Source organism: Orbicella franksi, chromosome 8, assembly GCF_964199315.1.
Source record: "Orbicella franksi chromosome 8, jaOrbFran1.1, whole genome shotgun sequence".
Classification (NCBI taxonomy): domain Eukaryota; kingdom Metazoa; phylum Cnidaria; class Anthozoa; order Scleractinia; family Merulinidae; genus Orbicella; species Orbicella franksi.
The window spans coordinates 28,505,409-28,523,886 of record NC_138152.1 but is presented as its reverse complement, the minus strand read 5'-3'; the positions used below and the strand labels follow the sequence as shown (position 1 = coordinate 28,523,886).

Below are 18,478 nucleotides of genomic sequence, written 5' to 3'. Positions count from 1 at the left end.
CATTACTAACTACAGTCTATCTTGGCAATCATTGTCGCTTCAATTTCTGGAGAGTAGTTTACATGTGATCACAACAATCGCTGAATGTTTTTTTGCAGTGAATGTCGTGATTGCAGTGATCAGATGGAAACTTGCCTTTACAGTATGTGCACCCAAACCATGACCACATCCCATTTTTTTATGTGCACATTTAATGGTAACCCAATGAGAAGTTTTCATTGAACGAAAACACTGATTTTACACTTCACAATTTTAGTCCTTTTTGTTTTCATATGAAGAACCCTCATTGAATAAGAATGCAAAAATGCAGCAAAAAAATGTGGAGAAATTGAAGCCAGCTGATCATGATCATGATTTGAGTGTAAGAAGTGTATTATGTCAGTGTGTTCTAATTAAAGTTCATAAAAGTGCCAAGATTATGGCCCAGTTTGAAGTTTGCCTTGAACACATACATACAGCAACCTTGCATTAATAAAAAATATTTTTTTGGTCTAACTAAGAGTCAATAGTTTGTCTTTGTGGTCACTGCTAGTTACTCCCTTGTAAGAAATCTATTGGAGAAATTTATCTATATAGCACGTCAGAACTCTTACCAGTATTATACAGTCTTAATTAAATGTGAGCTGAGAAAGATTACTGAATACGTTTAATAAATTATCATTATTTTATTGTTGATAGCACTTCATTAACAACTACTTATTAACCGAGAGTGAGGTCTTTACAGACAAATCTCAAACCAAGATCACGTCATATTCACAATATGGCAAGGTTGAGGTTTGAGATTTTCCCATAAAGAGTGAATGTTTGAGGTCAATAAGTTGTTTATTACATGGCTTTCCCCCCCCGTCTTTGCAGGCCCATTATCCGCCTGTGGGCATTATTGCATGTTAGAGCGGCTACAAACACAAGCCATACAATAATTTAAAATTATAATAAATGCATCAAATCAAGAATGTGTTGTTTTAACCAGTTACAGGAAATTAAAACAAATGTGTAGAGTACAGCTCACCAGCACATGGCTGGCAGTAACTCTGGATTATCTACCTAAGAATGGTCAAATATTGGAAAAAACCTAAAGACTGTAAAACAAAAAGTTTTTCAATGGAATTCCAGCCATGTTGAAGAAACATTTTCAAACAAAATTTAAAGGTTGAAACAAACTGAAAATACTTTAACAGCCCTTGCATAACTATAGTAATTGTTGTTGAATTTATAACATTGAAACTAATAAAAACTACCTCTCCTAGAACATGAATTGAGGGAAAACAATTTATTCCAGTAAGTAGCTGGACACTGCGGTGAATGGGTAACTGTCCTTAAATTATTGGATTGTACAATGTTTTCCTAGTCTAGCTCTTATTTTCACACAAGGTGAAAATGTTAGGTCTGGATTTTTTTAATGTAAAAATCTAATCCTTCCATTCCTCAACCTTGAAAGATCAATTCTCTTTGCTGATCACTACATAACTCTTTTATGTCAGTTTAGAGAATTTCGTTCAACATCAAGACTATCATCTAGTTAATTATTTTTCTTTTATCAAGTGCCTGCTGGACAATGCAATTTTTTTTACAGAGTGAATGTTCATTCTTCAACTTAGTTGTCCAATTATTCAAAGAATTAAATACTTCAAACGTTGAAGAATGTGCAAAACAAAAGGGATTCAACAAGACAACATCCATCCCTTATTAATTTTCCTCTGATCACATTTTACTTCTTTCTTGGGTCGAATCTGGAGAATGTATACATGGTCTCCATGACAACAACGTCAAAATGTAACAAGGAGAAACAAGATCTTGATCACATGAGAATCAGAGAGTGTTACTTATGAAAGTTGGGGATTTTGCCTGACGAGCACTCTTAAGTAATATTCACCATCTTTTCCCCAGCTTGAACAGAACTAGCTGTTGTACTTTTGCAAATTCTTCATTCTTTGTCAAGAGTCTGTTTCCAAGCAGGACACAATCTTTTCAGCTTCTCTAATACCGCTCAAGTAAGCCCCCGTCACTGTCTGTGGAAACTGGCGATTAGTGGCCTGCAACAGTCAAATAATTGAGTCAATGACTACAGGAGGAAATGACAGTCACTATAAATCTAAATTATTGTTGAACCTCCTGTAAAAAAAGAAAAGAAAAAGTGTATGCTCAAGAGAAGAGTCCACTCAGTGCAGTGTTTCTATGTGGTTGGGACCATTACCAAGTGTCCACTAAGAGGAGGTGTCTGCCTACAGGAGGTGGCCATTGGCAGACATTCAACTGTTCTTTCATTGTGGTCCATTTTCAGTTTGATACAGACAGCCCCCCTTACCACACCCATTTAACAATACATACCTCTCCAGCGAAAAATAGCTTGCTATCAATGTCACAAGCCAGGTGGTCGTACTCTTCTCCAGTAGAACCAATTGGTATGTACGAGTATGCCATGCCTGACTGGGGATCTCTGCCCCAGTTTGTTACCAAATAGGCCTGAGGATCAGGAATCTGCATATAAAGAAAATATTGGTCGCAATTAACCTTTTCACACCTTTAATGCAACATTTACAGTAAGAGTGAAAACGCTGAAAACTTAGGAGTTAAATCAGCATAATGTCTTTATCAAAAGTCACTTGCTCAGATGTCAACTCTAATATTGCCAACCTGTAACAACATTTCTACACACATATATACTCTGCAGTCTCGATTATCTCTAAACTGTTAGTAGTAATTGCCAAAATTTTGGCAGACATAATGTATGTGCGAAGTGCACAAAGTTTTGCTGTATTGTTGCTGCATGTTTGCTCTACAATAGGCTATTAAAATCTTAGGAGACATTCAAGCATTTGTACTTACAGTTTTTAAGAGCTCTCATGGTGCCCAAAAAGTTTAACCTACAATAGAATGCTTTACCTCATAAGGAAAGAGCTTGCGCAGGGTGTTCATACACGAGTCCACCACCTCCTTGTCTGTCATTGTCTGGGCTTGAACAGCTGTGTCTCCACTTAACACAGTCATTAAAACATTGGTTGCCTTCTTGCTCTTTTCATTAGTCTGCCAGAGAAAAGACACATTGAACCCAAATTAATAGCCAGCACTAAACATAAATACAGTGAACCTCGTTAATCCCCTCACCAACAGGCCACAAAAATCTGACCGTATTAACATAGTGGCTGTATTAAAGGGGTTCTTTAAATAACAAAATCACTGACTGAGCTTTTGTTTAGGCCAGAATAAAGTGGCTGTAGTAATTTAATTAGGAATACTCCTTAGTCACTTCATGCTACAGAAATCGGCATAAGCTCCAGTCTGATGGGCCACTTGACTCATACGCAGACTTTACCATTTTACCTATCTATTTCCTAACCAACTTCAGTTCACTACATAAATCATCCAAATAGATATGCATGACCAAATTCTCCCAAAGGTGATTATTGAAAATGTATGAAAGCCATTAAGGAGAATTTTAATGTTGAGTTTGGATTAAAAACAAGAGTATGGAGCATGATAGAATGTTACCTTTTTACAGAGGTCATAGAACAGCCCACAGTGACCACGCCCCTCCGATGACTGGGGAACATGACCAAAAAAATCTGCTCCTTGTACAATCTTCTGCCAGAAGTTGTACTTGAATTTTAAAACAACCTGCAACATCAACATTCATTAACAGTCAGTCATAATAATAATAATTCTATAAATAATAAGAAAATGTTTATATTGTATTAGGAATCTAACTAACAACAAAACCAATGAAATTCTTCAATAACGAAATACATTACTTGCAAAAAAAGCTCATACAATTCTAATTTTGGACAAAAAAAGTGTCTGAAAATTTAACTGTCAAAAATTTTGAAACTTCCCAAATTTGAGTCCGAAATATTTAGAGTACAGTACAAATTTTTTTACATAGCTTCAGGTAGTTTCCTTTATAACTCAAACTCTAGTAGAGATAGTGTTCAAGATATGTAATGAATTGATATAATGTTTCTTACTTTTCTCGTCGGTATACATTTGTATTGTAAAACTATCAAATTTTACACAGATGTTGCTTCAGTCTAATTTGTGGTTTGATATTGAATTTACTCTAGCTATATTTCAACAGCGTCCAGAATTTTTGTCCAAAATTTGTCTGAAATGTTTCAAAAGCGTCCAAAAATTAAATGTCCAAAATAAAACCTCCGAAATTTTAATGTCCAAATTTTTTTGTAAGTAATGTAGCAAAAGTGTATTGAAAGACCTTTTCTATGAGACCAGCTCCAAGATTTGAAATAGCAGCTTCCTTCCTTGGTGGGAGGTCAGGGGTAAATTTTAACCTTCCCTTCTTTAACAGGAACAATGGTACTGTAACAATCACCTGCAAAGTACACAGACAATAAAATCATTTCCTTTTTTATTCCATCTCATGATGCTATGTAAACTGTCACCGTGTGGTTCCAGATAATATTCCACACTCACCTCAAGAAGTTTTTTGAAAATTCCAAATGGTTTAAACTCAATGAATTATTAAATATTAATGAGTTTGAGACGACTTGTAAGATGTACCTTGTCTGCAGTTAACCGCTTCCCTTCAGAACTTGTAAGTACAACTTTGTTTCCCATATAATCAATTTCTTTTACCTGATGGAATGAAACAAGCAACTATAACAGTTACTAGAACTCATGATTCATAAATTTAAGGACCTGCATTATGATCATGAGCATGTATGTCTTTTATTGGCATCAGAAGCTTTTTACTGATTATCAGAGTACTACATAACACCCTAGCTACACTGTAGTCATCTTCACAGCCTTATTGCCTGGGTCATCAGCTAGTTCATTACCTTCCCCAAGAGAATCAAATCTCCCTGCGACGTTCACACAAAAATACAAAAATATGCCATAAAAACCTTCCATAAATGAAAAATAATTTCTTGAATATCGTGACTATTAATATCTTTCACTGTTCTCACAATCACAAGATCAGTGGAAAAGGATTTTCCTCACTGAAGCTAACTCGCCTTTAAAATCATCAGTGATATCAAAATAATAGAATATCATGAGGTTTTTAAGCCCACGTAGCTGGCAGTTTTGGTGGGATTTCCTGCTGTGGAATGGGCAACAAATCCATGAGAAGAATGGCGAAAAGAAAGAGGGGGTTTCTCCCCCCCTCTCTCTCATGACCATTCATCTCACTGATTTGCAGCTTGTTTTGCACCACAAAATTCCAGCTATGCAGGCTATGAGGTGTAAGCAAGTCTGTAACTTATGGCCTTACTTCACACCGAAGCTTAATGTCCAGATTCTGAGCAAGGTTGTTGAGTAGCGTACCAAATCCATGTTGGAGAAGGGTGTGGTCACCAGAAAACTGAGGAAATGCCTCATTTTGGTCCCAGGACAACAAGGATACTTTGCTAAGAGGGGCTGCACAGCTAAACTCCAGGTTACCAAGGTGAAATTGTAACAGCTTGTTCTCGAGCTGAAAAAGAAAACTGACACTGATCAATAGCAATCTCCCCTTACTGATTCTATACATTGCCAAACAAACAGGTGTCGAGAATAAAGAAAATTATAAGCAATGTATGCCATACCTTTTCAAGTATCATTCATAACTTGGGAAATGCTAAACTGAGTTTGTGTAATTAAGATGTTAATCTTAAATATTATAGAAATAATTTTCCTCCAAGAGAAGATTTGATTTCCAACTTGAGAGAGAATTGATTTCTTACTTCAGTAAATGACACCTGGGTCTCTTCCAGGAAAAGATTATGCATCTCCCAGACTTTATCTGTGTGGATTAAGAAAAGTAAGCACAGTTTGAATAAATTATGTGAGTCATTTTGCACTTTGTCTTTTACACAACAGAAGTTAACAATAATAATTATTGTCATTGACTTTTATTAAGTTTAGTTCGCAAAAATAGGGTTAGCTTAAGAGTGATGGTTGATTTGTAGGGTTTATGTTTACTAAGTATTTGGTTTTAAAAAGGTTTAAGGTTACTCTATAGGTAAGTCTGCATTTCACACTGCCCATCAACTACACAGTGACTGTACTACACCTTCTAAAGACTGATCTTCTGGTACATCTTTCTTCTGATCTGCAATGGCATCTAAAAGAGCATTGAAATGGAATTCAACTTTACTGTCCATGCTGCTGTCAACACATTTGCCATCTTCTGTGAGGAGGTCGCACTTACTGCTAATGTGATGCATGGCAAGACCAGCCTAGGAGTAAAATAAAGCCTTGCATCATTCAGCAAGTCAGGTAGCTTTGTGGAGGTCACTTGTGGGTTTCATTGACATTTTCAGCAGAAGGGCAACTGGTTTTCACAGTGGGAAAAGCTTTCTGAATTGACCACGAAGTTCCTTTATAAGAAAAAAAATTTCCTCTAGATGGTCAAACCAGGTGAGCAAAATACAGGTAGTCCTCACAGCCTCTCAATTTGCCTAGTGCCCACCCTGTAATGAAAACCGCAGCCAATTTCGTATTTTTCATCGATTGACGCAGGAAGTTGCTCTTAGTTTTATACAGGCTGGACAAAATAATATCACGTTTCCTCCGCAGATTTTGTCTAAAAGGTCTATATATACTTGCACAGCTGTGTTTCAGCAATGATTTTGGGTCTCACTGACACTTTAATAAAACAAAGTTTGAACACAAATCAATTATTAAATAATATTAAGTTCATTTAACTGTCCTCCTACCTGCTCACACAACACTGAGATTGGATTATTAATGCAGCCATTAAGTATTTGCGCTCCTCTGCCAACACAACAGCCTAAAGATTTCTGGTCATCCCAGACTCGGCCACCAATCCTATCCCTACTCTCCACTACTGTCACCTGTAACACGACAAAAAAAATGTTAACTGTAGTTTGAACTATTAGAAACATGTAATACAAACTCTCAGTCACAACTTACACAAAGTTTTTCTGATAACATTTCACACTGGGGTTTCAGGAAACCAAAGTTTCAAAATGGCAAATACAATTATAAATTATAAACTAATGTAAAAAAACTGCTAAAAATAAATAAATAAATAAACATTAAAAGCTGCTAAAAGCCTCCCAAATTCCAGATGCAACTTTTTAGTCCCTTTTCAATTGCCATTTGAGTCCTGTACTTTATGCAACTTCTTTGATAAAATTCTGCCAACAAATACAAAACAAATAAAGAGAATTTTTGTTTGGATACAATGGTTTACATGTATCAAGGATTCCTTTAAGTATTGCACCTTCACACCAAAGGTGTTGAGATGTCTTGCTGCAGCCAATCCAGCAGCTCCAGCACCTATGACAACAACAGACAGCTGCAAGGAAATAATTACACTTAATTAATGAAATGTACAAGGAAATAAATCACAGATTAATCTACCATCTTCCAGGAAATAATTACTTCCAATACTACAGTAACTGAAATCTACTGGGAAAACAGTAAGTTGCATTGCATTTTACTGTTTGAGGGGATATCTTAATTAAACAAACTTGTCTAAGTAAATCAATCCCAAGAAGCCTAATATTCTCTCAAGAAGTACCCTCCCACCAGGTGGTCAAGTGTTTGGATATTATCTTCCACTATCGGTTCACAAGGGATGTCACACTTTGGGGTTATATTTTATTAAGAGTTTGCTTGTTTTTCTCGGCAGAAGATCTAGGAGAATGTACTCAGGTAGTTGTGTACTATAAAGCCATATGTCTATAGCTAGCCTAGAGATGTGACATTCCAGGTGAGGGTATCCCTAAAAAAGGACTGTTGTTGGTGACTAGCATTTTGACAACACAAGCAGAGATCATCTTCAAAGACCCTGAGTGGAGTGAGGCATGCTAAATTAGAGAGGAGAATCTTGCCCAAGAACAAATTTATACTTGATGATCCCCTTCGCAATCAAATGTTGAGTGTTGTTTGCTTGATCCATAATTCAATGTGTCAACCACTAGGCCAGTGCATTTCCCCCAATGTTTCAAGTATATAAATTTGCAATGTTAACTGCAATTTTAACTCTTTGGTAATCTTCATGTCCTCAAACCTACCTTTTCAGCTTTTGGGATACCGAGACTTTTGGGAACGTCGCCTAAAATGCCATGGTTGATGACGCCTTTCTTTGTCAGGAAGAACAAGACTCTCCTGACTTCTGCGACCATTAATACCCTGACTAGACCTCTGATAATGATGTGATGGGCACACTTCTCTGGTGTCAAAAATTCCTACAGGTGATATCAAACAAAAATGAATTGCGTAGGTTTACAGCCAGTCATTAACTAGTTCAAGGCACTGTATACTACCCCTAACTTTTGGTGGCACTTACCATTCACTGTCAGGTTATTGTCCAAAATCATCTCATTTGGATTTTTGCAGTGAAAAAAAAAACCCCCAGCAAACTACAGTTACTGTTTGTAAATATGAATCTAAAAAATTAATTCACTAGTTACCTTGTGGTTTAGCATCCATAGAGACAAAATCAGATTTCGCAGCGCCAGATAAACCATTGGTTGTCTGCAGAGGAAACATTGAAGCAAAATTAACTTGGTTATTTCTGGTGACCACAAACAAGATTCCTACAGTTTACGGCAGTAAGACAATACTGCGATTCAGAATCATTTACCTAACAAATTCAGGGAAAGTTTCTTTTTCTTCCAGCTCCATAATGTCAGGACGGAAGGTGAATGCTGTCTGAGTGTTGTCTGGATGATAAAACAGTTGAACATATCCTGCAAAAAAAGGTAACAGAAAACAACCTTTTCAGTTGAGAACGCATGTTCCATGCACCAATCAAGATGGTTGATACAAGTCCCATAAGCATTGCTGCACGTCAAGTAATACACTAAAGGGTGATACATAGAGAGGATTATAACATGGTGGCAAAAAGATATCAATTTCATATTTGAGTGAACAAGCACATCAGTTCAGTAAAATATTGTTTTTAACATAAGAAAACAAAATTGACATCTTACTGTCACGCCAACATGTACAATTTTCTTTTTATTATATAGACATGAGTGTTTTACTATCAAAGAGGGGTGAAAATGCAGGAAATAGCATCATTGATACTCTCATTTGTGGGGATATGGAATATATGCCACTGGAGTCCAGATGTAGTTTTGTATGAATTTTACAAGTGGTGTATTTTCCAGTTTACATTTGTTATTAACATTAAATCTTATGATTTGTCAGTCAGATTTGTCAGGTTTGATCTCTAGAGAAAGTACATGTAAAATAAAGAAAATAAGATGTTTCACCTGTGGAATCTTCCACCTTGCTTTTCCAGATGTTTAATGTAGGACTCAGACCTACACCATCAGGAAAATAAGATGATAGAAACTGTGCTGCTGGACTGGACTGAAGTAGAGGTGGCTCTGTCAGGCTGTCCAGCCAATCAGCACTATTCACAGCAGATACTCTCTTAAGTAAGAGAAAAGGGATGAAAAGCACAATAACTTCAAAAAAATGGAAAAAATGGCTGTACTTTAAATCTAGCATATAAGAGCTTAATATTTGGTGGCATTTGCACTTAACTCACATCTTTTTAGAAGGGAGAAACTACATTGTAGGTGCTATAATGCTTTAGGAATACATGTACTCAGGATGGGCAAAAAGAATTTTAGTCTCCAGCATTTCAGTCACAACAGGTCCTAGGGGTGTCTGTGAAGGGGGGAAGGAGGTTGACAGGTACTCCTCTGCCATATAGTTTTTTGGGGGAAGGGAGCAGAAACTTGGCAAGTTAATTTTTTAAGGAAGCCAAAAGTGTTGTAAAAAAATTAATATCTCTATCCATCAGGCTTTTCGTTTTCAAATGGAAAGACAGCATAGGAAGAAGCAAAAATTGTGATATTCCGTATGAAAGTATTAGTACAATAACATTTTGTAACTTGGTGGAAGGCATTTTATTTAATAAATTATACACACCTCATCCTCATTCAGACTGCAAGGAGCAATGACTTTCTTTTTTCCCTGATCATAAGAAATTGAATACACAGAACTATAGAATAACAGGTCTGGCAAAATAATATTACTATAAATTAACATTAAATACATGTGATTAACAAGTAATTTTTCAATTTTTTAATCATCGTGGTTATGTGTAGTCTCCTTTGCTGCCACTTGAGATTAGTCTTACAAAGCTCTCCATCTCCATGCTGTATGTTGTGTGACGCAGCTGCGTAGGGATGGAGAGATTTGAATGACTTTTGTTAAGAGCGTAAATCTGAAAATATTGAGAATCGGCCGACAGAAGCGAAATTATGAATTTTTTTCTTATTTGACCAAAAGAACCTATTTGGTTAATTATTTTCGGAAATGACATCAAAAGGTTCGATTTCCTTTTCTTTTCTTCAAAATTTGCAAAACTTGAAAATTCGGCCACAGGGCCTTCTGCGGCAGCCATGAGACTTGAAATTTGGCACATGTATTTATATATATTTCTTAACATGTCCTTTACATAGTTTGTGGGGCATCTCTTAAACTTTACTCGGGACTAAATTTCGTTTAAAAATGTTTTTTTGTACAAAATAGTTAACCTTCGGAAGCTGAACCATTTATGGACCTAAAGTGATAAGGCTAATATTAGCAAGCTTTGAACTTGTCAAATGCTGTCTGTTATGTGTATATTACAGTTAAGTAAATAAACATAACCAAATAAAAGCAGGTTCTTTAATCTAGCTCGCCTGGAAAAAATTACAGGTGGCCCGTAAAAACTGTTCCGTTGAGAGAATTTTCCGTGAGGTTACTTTGACACATATCTCATGTACATATCTCATATTCGGCCCTGTGGCTGAATTTTCAAGTTTTGCAAATTTTGAAGAAAAGAAAAGGAAATCGAACCTTTTGATGTCATTTCTGAAAATAGTTAACCAAATAGGTTCTTTTCGTCAAATAAGAAAAAATTCGTTATTTTGCTTCTGTCGGCCGATTCTCTATATTTTCGGATTTACGCTCTTAAGTGTTGCTGTGATTGACAAAAAGTGTTTAAATTGTTATGATCATGATTTAACAGCTACATGTATGAAGCAATCATTATAATAATCACAATGATGATAATTAATAATAATAAGAACAATAATAATATATAATAACAATAATAATAATAATAATAATAATGATACATTGTAATGTTAATATTAATAGCATATTTAACCATGATAAACCAGCTGTCAGTAAATGCTGTTGTCAATAATTTCTGTAATGATAAACAATTCATTGTTACCTTAGTTTCACTTGTAATCACAGTTGTTGGTGCGTTACATTTCCAGGATTTGATAGCAGATGTGGTCAGTTCGGTTTCTGGAAATTCTCTCCATTTTGAACATGATACACACTGGACCCAAAATGGCATAATCATTTCTGAAACATACACTTTAATGCTGGCTTCCCTTTGACCATTAGTGCTCCAGTCATACTTCCATTTTGTGTAGGTTTCATAGCCATCCTTACAGCTTTATTAGAAAAAATCATATTCCATTCAATTTAAATTTTACAGGAGGTTGTTCACAGTTAATTGACACCACACAATAAATTCATCAGTTTGAGGATCCTAAACCCTTTCAATATCAAGAATGCTTGAAGTCCAATATATATTTGAAAGGGAATCCTGAATCCCATATTGCTTTGAAATACCACATGAAACTTAAATCTGCTTACAAAAGACTTTGAATGAGCTCAGAATGGACCCAGGGAAGGGTTTCATCCACAGACATCAGAAACAGTTCCACTTGAAAAGGTTGTTCCTTTTTCATTTGAATGACACATACATTTACATGTGTTTTATACACTGACTTGAATGTCAGAGACACCTTGTGTGTACAGCATAATAAACAGTATCTCATGAAAGTGCTGCTCAATAGCTTTCATTTAAATGGTCACACACTAGGTTCCGTCCACATACTTCAAAGTTAGAACCACCTTGTACAGCATAATAAACAGTACCACAAGAAAGCACTGCTCAATAGCTTTCATTTGAATGGTCACACACTAGGGTTTCATCCACAGACTGAAAGATTTGAACCAAGTTGTACGGCATTATAAACAGTACCATATGAAAGTGCTGCTCAACAGCTTTCAATGAAAGCTTGAAATTTCAATGAATGAACTTTCATCATCCAAAAACTTGAGCTTGTTACTTTTTACCAAATTATTATGATGTTAATGAGAGTTCAAGTATTGTATATGTTGTATTTACATGTACAGTGGAAACCTGTTAATCTGGTCACCAACACTGCACACACCACAAAAATCTGGTCATATTAACAGGGTGGCTGTATTAATGTGGTCCTAAATAAGAAAATGACTGATGGAGCTTTTGTTTGGGCCAGAATAAAGTGGCCATAACAACAATCTGGCTGTAAGGTGAGGTTCCACTGTACTTCATTCCTGTTTGTACATTTACAATTAACAAAATATAATAAAGAATCCTAAGCCATGTATTACACTGTGATAAAACACGACGGGCATTTGAGAACACAAGAAAACACGAGCCACAGGTGAGTGTTTCTAAATTTCTCAAGTGTTCTCAAATTTCCAGAGTGTTTTATCATGGTGCGATACACGCCTCATTCACTTTATGGTATTAGAGGCAATGTGACGAAAAACAATAAAACACGTTTTTTCTATGTTTTATATTGATACAACGTGGGTTTTTGACCAATCAGAGCGCATGCAGAGTCCTATCTATATTAAACACTACTATACAACTGTAAGTTAGCACAGACACACTGAATATAATTGTTATTCTAAACTGTGATCTGGTATGTGCAGCCTTACCTGCGATACATGTAATCAAAGCAAGCGTTACAGAAATGTTCTCCATCAGACATGTGATACCATCTTGAAGTATAACCACATCCAGCACAACTATTTTGAAAATTAATCAATCAAGGCAATAATCTTACTATGCAGTCTTGTAATTACTGTATTACAAAGTTATGAAAGTTTTAGGCATTATTATCTACGAGAAAAAAAACTGGCTTCTGAAGCTCAAAATGATAATTACACTGTACAATATGCATGCCAATAATAATATTAGACCATTTACCATCAATCTTAGTGCCCATCCTTTCATATGTCAATGAGAGTTCATTCACATGCAAATTAAACTCATTTTCATATGAATGATTGTGCACTAATCCTCGCTTTGACAGAGGCTTAGGGCAACTGGGAAATGGGTTATTTGAACATGGTGCCCTTGAAGGAAACTGTAGCTTAACATGTAACACCTGCAGTCACTTCTTTCACCATGGATGGGCGATGTTGCAAGCACTACAATACAAAGTGAAGAAAGCCTGTTAAAGGGGTAGTCTCACCAAGATTTGGTGATACTTGAAAATCCAATGAAGGTGTTGGTATTAATTGAAAATCCACTAGTAGTTGCCTAACCTTGCTAAAATGCACTGCACTAGTCACAAAATTTGTTTCCAACTGTTGTGGCTACAGATGTGTAGGAAAGAAGTGCTCTAAAACTTGAAAATGTCGGGCCAACGATTCAAGTTTGACACTGTTACTTGGAGGAAAATCGCTAAAAATCACTGATCTCTTAGAGATTGAATTTACGCCTTTTTTGTCGTTTTAAGGTTATTTTGTTGATCAGTGAGTGCACCTTTATCATTCTAGCAAGACCTCCCATGATACTGCCCCTTTAATATCACCATGTACCACACAGTCACGTTGAATTTCAGTTACCGGTAATTTTGTACTGTTTTACAAACAGCTCATGAAAAAGTGACTTAAACTACACTTTTATACCAGGTACAAATTTTACATCAAGAAACTCACGTTTCATCAAATCTTGCACAGCAAGTTGGTTTTGATGCAGGGCAGCCAGCTTTCTCGCATGCTCGGAACTGCTTTCCCTTCTCATTAGACAAGTTGCCATTGTCAAAAAACTGCTTCCTTTTTGTAGTTCTTGGCGATCGCCAGGTAGCTTTACCCTCCATTTTAAATCAGCTGATGCTATCTGCAATAACCATTCTTTGTAACTACACTGTACACAAAGGAACAGTTGTGCTTTCTGCCTACCAATGCACCATCAACAGTTTCAAGTACTTTCTGCTAATAAACAAAAGTCAAAATCAGCATTAGTCAGTAACTCCATAGGACTCAGGATTTCGAGCTCTGGAGGGGATCTTTGTGTTGTATTGCTGGGCAAGACACTTTCATTTACTCTCATAGTGTCTCTCTCCACCAAATGTGGAAATGAGTATGGGTTTTCTACTAGGATAACCTTATAAAATTTCAGGGATTGGGTCACAGGCATGGATCTAGGATAAATGGTGACAGATTTCCAAAACACTGAGTGCTGAAGGCACAAGCCTCTAGATAGTCAACAACTGACTATTAATTTTTGCCAATAAATGATTTCAAGCACTGTATATAACTGAGTTAATGTGTAAATGTGCATAAATGAAAGATGTAATGTTTCGTACCATTCTTACAGAATTAGCCAATGTAGAGCAATGGTAATGCACACTGTATAAATGAGCGGCTTAATTTTTTGCCTTCTTATAGACTTAACTATGAAAAAATGACTACAGTACGTCATAGACATTCCATTTGTTGATGTTAATGTTTTGTTTTACATCTTTTGATATTTTGCTCCAATAAGATGTGTACAGTGCTGTATTTTTGACTTAATTTACACTGAACCCATTTAATAAGGACACACCGTTAATATGGACACTATCCATGGTCCCTTCGGTGTCTGTATTAACGGGGTTCGACTGTAATAACCCTTATTTACCCTTGGCAGTGTTTATAGCATAAAGCAGGGTTTTTGTTAATATTTGAAATAGCAGGAGAGTAGTGTAAAGTAACAGGAGAATGATTTTTTAAAGAGCGAAGCTCTTTCACGGAATGAGCGAAGCCTTTGAAATTTAGCCGGAGAATTCTACGTAGTAGCCGGAGAATTCTCCGATCCCCGATGCCTAATGAACACCCTGATAAAGACTAGTGGAGCTGAGCAAACAACTGAAACAAATAATTCAAATTGAACATAACATTGTTAAGAATCCCAAGTGGCCGATGGCAAACCAGTTGGCTATTTACAAGCCTAGTCAGCAATTTGAACTTGGGGCTACCGTAAAAAAAGAATCCAGGTAGTGGTCAGAGCAGAACTTGAACCTGAGACCCCTGGATTGTGAGCCTGACCCATCTATGCCAACTCTCCCGGATACAGACCAAATCTTCCACTCTCCTGTACAGGTCACCAAATCTCCTCGACAATATGAATAAAACTCATGAAAGACATTTTTCAGCTATAATTTGGACGATTTCAGGCATTTTGGGGGAGGAAGATTTGGATATTTGATGCATTTTTGAGATTAAATTGGCATATTTCTACTTTGTGCAACTTTTCTAGGGTCAAAAAAGGTAAAATTGGTGATCTCCTGGATTTTGGAGGTTGGCATCTCTGTGACCACTCAACCATGCTGCGTAAATCTCAACGGAAAAAGAATGACTTTTGTAGGAAAACAACGAAAATTTAGCATCTATACCTAAGTTAACTCTTCTTTATCGATTTTTCATTGATTGACTTGTATTTTTCAAACTACATACATTAACAACAATTGCCAACAAGGTTTACCAGGGACAGCAATGTGATACCACAGGTATTGGAAGGCAAGTGACAACGAGTGTTATACGAACATCACTGGTCTGGCCTTGTTGCTTTCTTGTAATTCACACATCACTCTAACAGATCAGATCGTATATACTCAATTTTAAGCTTAAGCTTAACTTCTTTTGATTTTGATCTACCATATGGTATAAAGTTAGACATTATAGTCATTATAAATTATTTAAGGCGGAGTTCACTTGAATGAAACTTAAAGTCAAGGATAGATTTATTGACGAGTAACGCTAATTGTTGTTGTGGCTGGAAAGACAACTTGTGAACAAAAGATGATATTAGAGCTCTGCCAAAAGCACACTGACACTTCTCGAAACAGAGCAAGTTCTTGAAGATTTGGTCAAAGATTCATCTTTCAGTTTTGAATTATACAATCACCCAACTCCTCTAATGAAAGTATTTTAGTTTTGATTGATCAAACTACCTGATAAAGCGCCAAAGAATTACCATTGCAAACACTTACCAAGACAACATGGAAATCCACTCTGCCACACAAGAGACTTCACAGAGAGTTATCGAAGGATGCAACGCGCTCAAATTTGACTAAGCATGTACTAGTGCCAGCTTCCTTCGGGTCGCAACTTTGCCTTTTTGTCACGCACTCGATACGGTAGTCACTCGCGACTTTCCCTTTTGTCACGTACTCGCAGCCGCACTCACGCTGATCCAACAGAAGGTTACAAGACTAACAAGGATGGCCACTTTCGTATATTACGAGTTTAATAAACACCTCACAGCAGAAACGTACATTTTGAGAAATTGCAGAATACTTGAAGCTGAACCTCTAAAGGACTCAAGGCTCCAGCGCGCCTTCCATCCGCACAGACTCTGGGGGAAGGGGGAGGGTAGTCTCAGCGGGTAACCCGAACGGGGCAGAGGCCGGGGAGCCCAAGAATGCCGTCTTTTCTTCGCGGGAAATGGGACAGCCCGCGTTTTTCTGGCAGGAAAAAAATTTGAAAGAGCGAGGTTTTTTATTCCGTGGAACAGAATTTCTCCAGAAGAGAAAACTCATTTCTTTTCTGTAATACAGAACAACGCCGTGAAGCAGAGCTAGCCAGAAATAGAGAAATGATGGCGAAAACATTAGTTTGGTTCAGTCTTCAACTAATTTCAAGTTATGCTGGAAGTTTCTGCCAGGAAGATTCACACTGAATTGAATTGCCAAACTGAGGTAAGCGACTGTTGTAGAAACTTTCGTCGCGTCTTCCATAAAAGTTTTCCGAGTTGCTTCGGCGAGATAAGTTTATCTTCAATAGGAGATGTATAATTGTAAGGTCTTCCTGATTTGATACCATGCTGTGAGACATTTTATAAATTTCATTGCTTTTATTTCTTGTATCTCTAAGCAATAAGAAGCAATCATGATACTTGAGTCTCTTTGTCGAAGTTGTTGTAAGCGTAAATTCCATATTAAAAGAACCAAATAGGTTTTCTGTCGTTTTTGGCCCATAACTTCATGTCTAAAAGTAATAAAACTGGATAGGTAAATACTGCTAGGCGAGTTTTAACGCTGGTTTTAAAGTTTTCTCAGTGCCAACAGGGTCAGCCGCTTCGTAGACTGCTAAAATTTGTCTTGATACGGTTGGAAATTTGTAGATACATTTCAGACCTTTTCCAAAAGGTATTGCGGACGTTGGCGAACTGATATATACGAACTGATCCAGGACATTGGCGAATCGACTTCATGCGTTGGCGAACTGGGTATATTGAAGAAGGAAATATAGAAAATGAAACACATTTGAAACTTCGGGCGAAGCGACTCTGAGTTGGGGCCAAACGACTTTGAGTTGGGGCCAAACGGCCTGTTTCCGACGTTCTTAATTTATTAACACTGATTTAAATTTTCAGATTTAGATGGCTTTTAAGTTTTAGGGTTTTTCGTATTCTGGTCCCTTGAGTGGTCAAATATGGCCATGATGTGAAACGTTTGCAGGACTCTTCAATGGAACAAACCTGTGCAAAAAGCTTATTCTTAGGAAGTCTGTTTTTCAAAATATGACGATTAGAAACCTTCCTTAGCAACAAATTCATGACCAATTGGCAGTTAAGTAGGATACCCCATAAGAGAAAAAACGAAGGAAAAAGCATGAAGCCATCAATACACGTGCTTGTACTGTTTCTTTCCAATCCTCCATAGGAAAACATAGGCACGCAAGGCGTGCAAGAGTTATTTTTTGTGTGAAGTGTCGGAGATAGAAGCATTTATGGTACAGTGATGATTTGGTTAATTTGACAAGTTTTTATTGTTGCGATGTTAGATCGGTCATGGTAAGATAGCTAAATAATAAGCCATAAAATGTTTGACTGAACAAACTACAGTAATCTGACACGTCTCCAGATTAATGTAGATGCCATCTTATTTTCCAACAGGAAATTTGATTCGTTCTTTGATACAACCCGCACTGTGATTGGTGTGACACGCGCACATGCATAACTCCCTCACTCACCGATCACATAACCCTTCCAACCCCCAAGGGGAATTTTTGCTCAAAAATACTCAAGTTAATTTACGGACTTTTTCGCATTTTATACGAGTTGTAAGTTTACCTTTTTACACAACACAACACAACATAACACAACACAACTTCACCGAAAATAGAAAGAAAGAGACAAAAAAACCTCGGACACGTTGAGTCTAATTTAATTAAATTGCACTTTAACTTGGTACCACGCAGTCTTCAAAGAACATTTAAACAGTTTTCATACTTTTTACCTTTAAAAATACCGGACTGAAATGAATGCCATCAAACAAAACTATTAAACTGCTACTGCAGAGACGTAAAAACCGTCCAAAAACAAAAGCTTCTTTTTTGTTTAATATCCTGGAAACAATAGCCGATAACTTGTCACCTCTAATTGAATTTACCTCTATGTAAAAAACAAAAGTGTTAACTTACCATTTGTTACTAAAGATAGCAA

General features: G+C 36.7%; 1 protein-coding gene across 2 annotated transcripts; it reads right to left on the bottom strand.

Annotated features, from left to right (window-relative positions):
• Positions 1 to 451: 451 nt before the first annotated feature.
• On the bottom strand, positions 452 to 16,638 carry LOC145496107 (lysine-specific histone demethylase 2-like). 2 transcript variants are annotated; one of them, XM_081475738.1, is made up of 20 exons: positions 16,023 to 16,638; positions 13,708 to 13,983; positions 12,700 to 12,789; positions 11,147 to 11,375; positions 9,850 to 9,894; positions 9,183 to 9,345; positions 8,549 to 8,654; positions 8,376 to 8,439; positions 7,977 to 8,150; positions 7,181 to 7,255; positions 6,651 to 6,788; positions 6,005 to 6,170; positions 5,676 to 5,734; positions 5,225 to 5,425; positions 4,513 to 4,587; positions 4,208 to 4,324; positions 3,490 to 3,615; positions 2,884 to 3,024; positions 2,329 to 2,478; positions 452 to 2,033 (listed from the first exon to the last, which is right to left on the bottom strand). In XM_081475738.1, the coding sequence occupies exons 2-20, from the start codon at positions 13,866 to 13,868 to the stop codon at positions 1,935 to 1,937; spliced, it is 2,379 nt and encodes a 792-aa protein (XP_081331864.1). In that variant the 5' UTR covers positions 13,869 to 13,983; positions 16,023 to 16,638; the 3' UTR covers positions 452 to 1,934. The 2 variants fall into 2 exon arrangements, with proteins under 2 accessions (XP_081331864.1, XP_081331865.1); XM_081475739.1 differs by having other exon boundaries at positions 13,708 to 13,980.
• Positions 16,639 to 18,478: the final 1,840 nt, after the last annotated feature.

Bases quoted from the DNA above. Each gene is read 5' to 3' on its own strand.
- LOC145496107 (XM_081475738.1), bottom strand. From the start codon at position 13,868: ATGGAGGGTAAAGCTACCTGGCGATCGCCAAGAACTACAAAAAGGAAG. The intron at 11,376-12,699 runs GTAAGGCTGCAC...TTTCTAATAAAG, and splicing joins TTTGATTACATGTATCGCAG to CTGTAAGGATGGCTATGAAA. The intron at 2,034-2,328 runs GTATGTATTGTT...TGACTGTTGCAG, and splicing joins AGCTATTTTTCGCTGGAGAG to GCCACTAATCGCCAGTTTCC.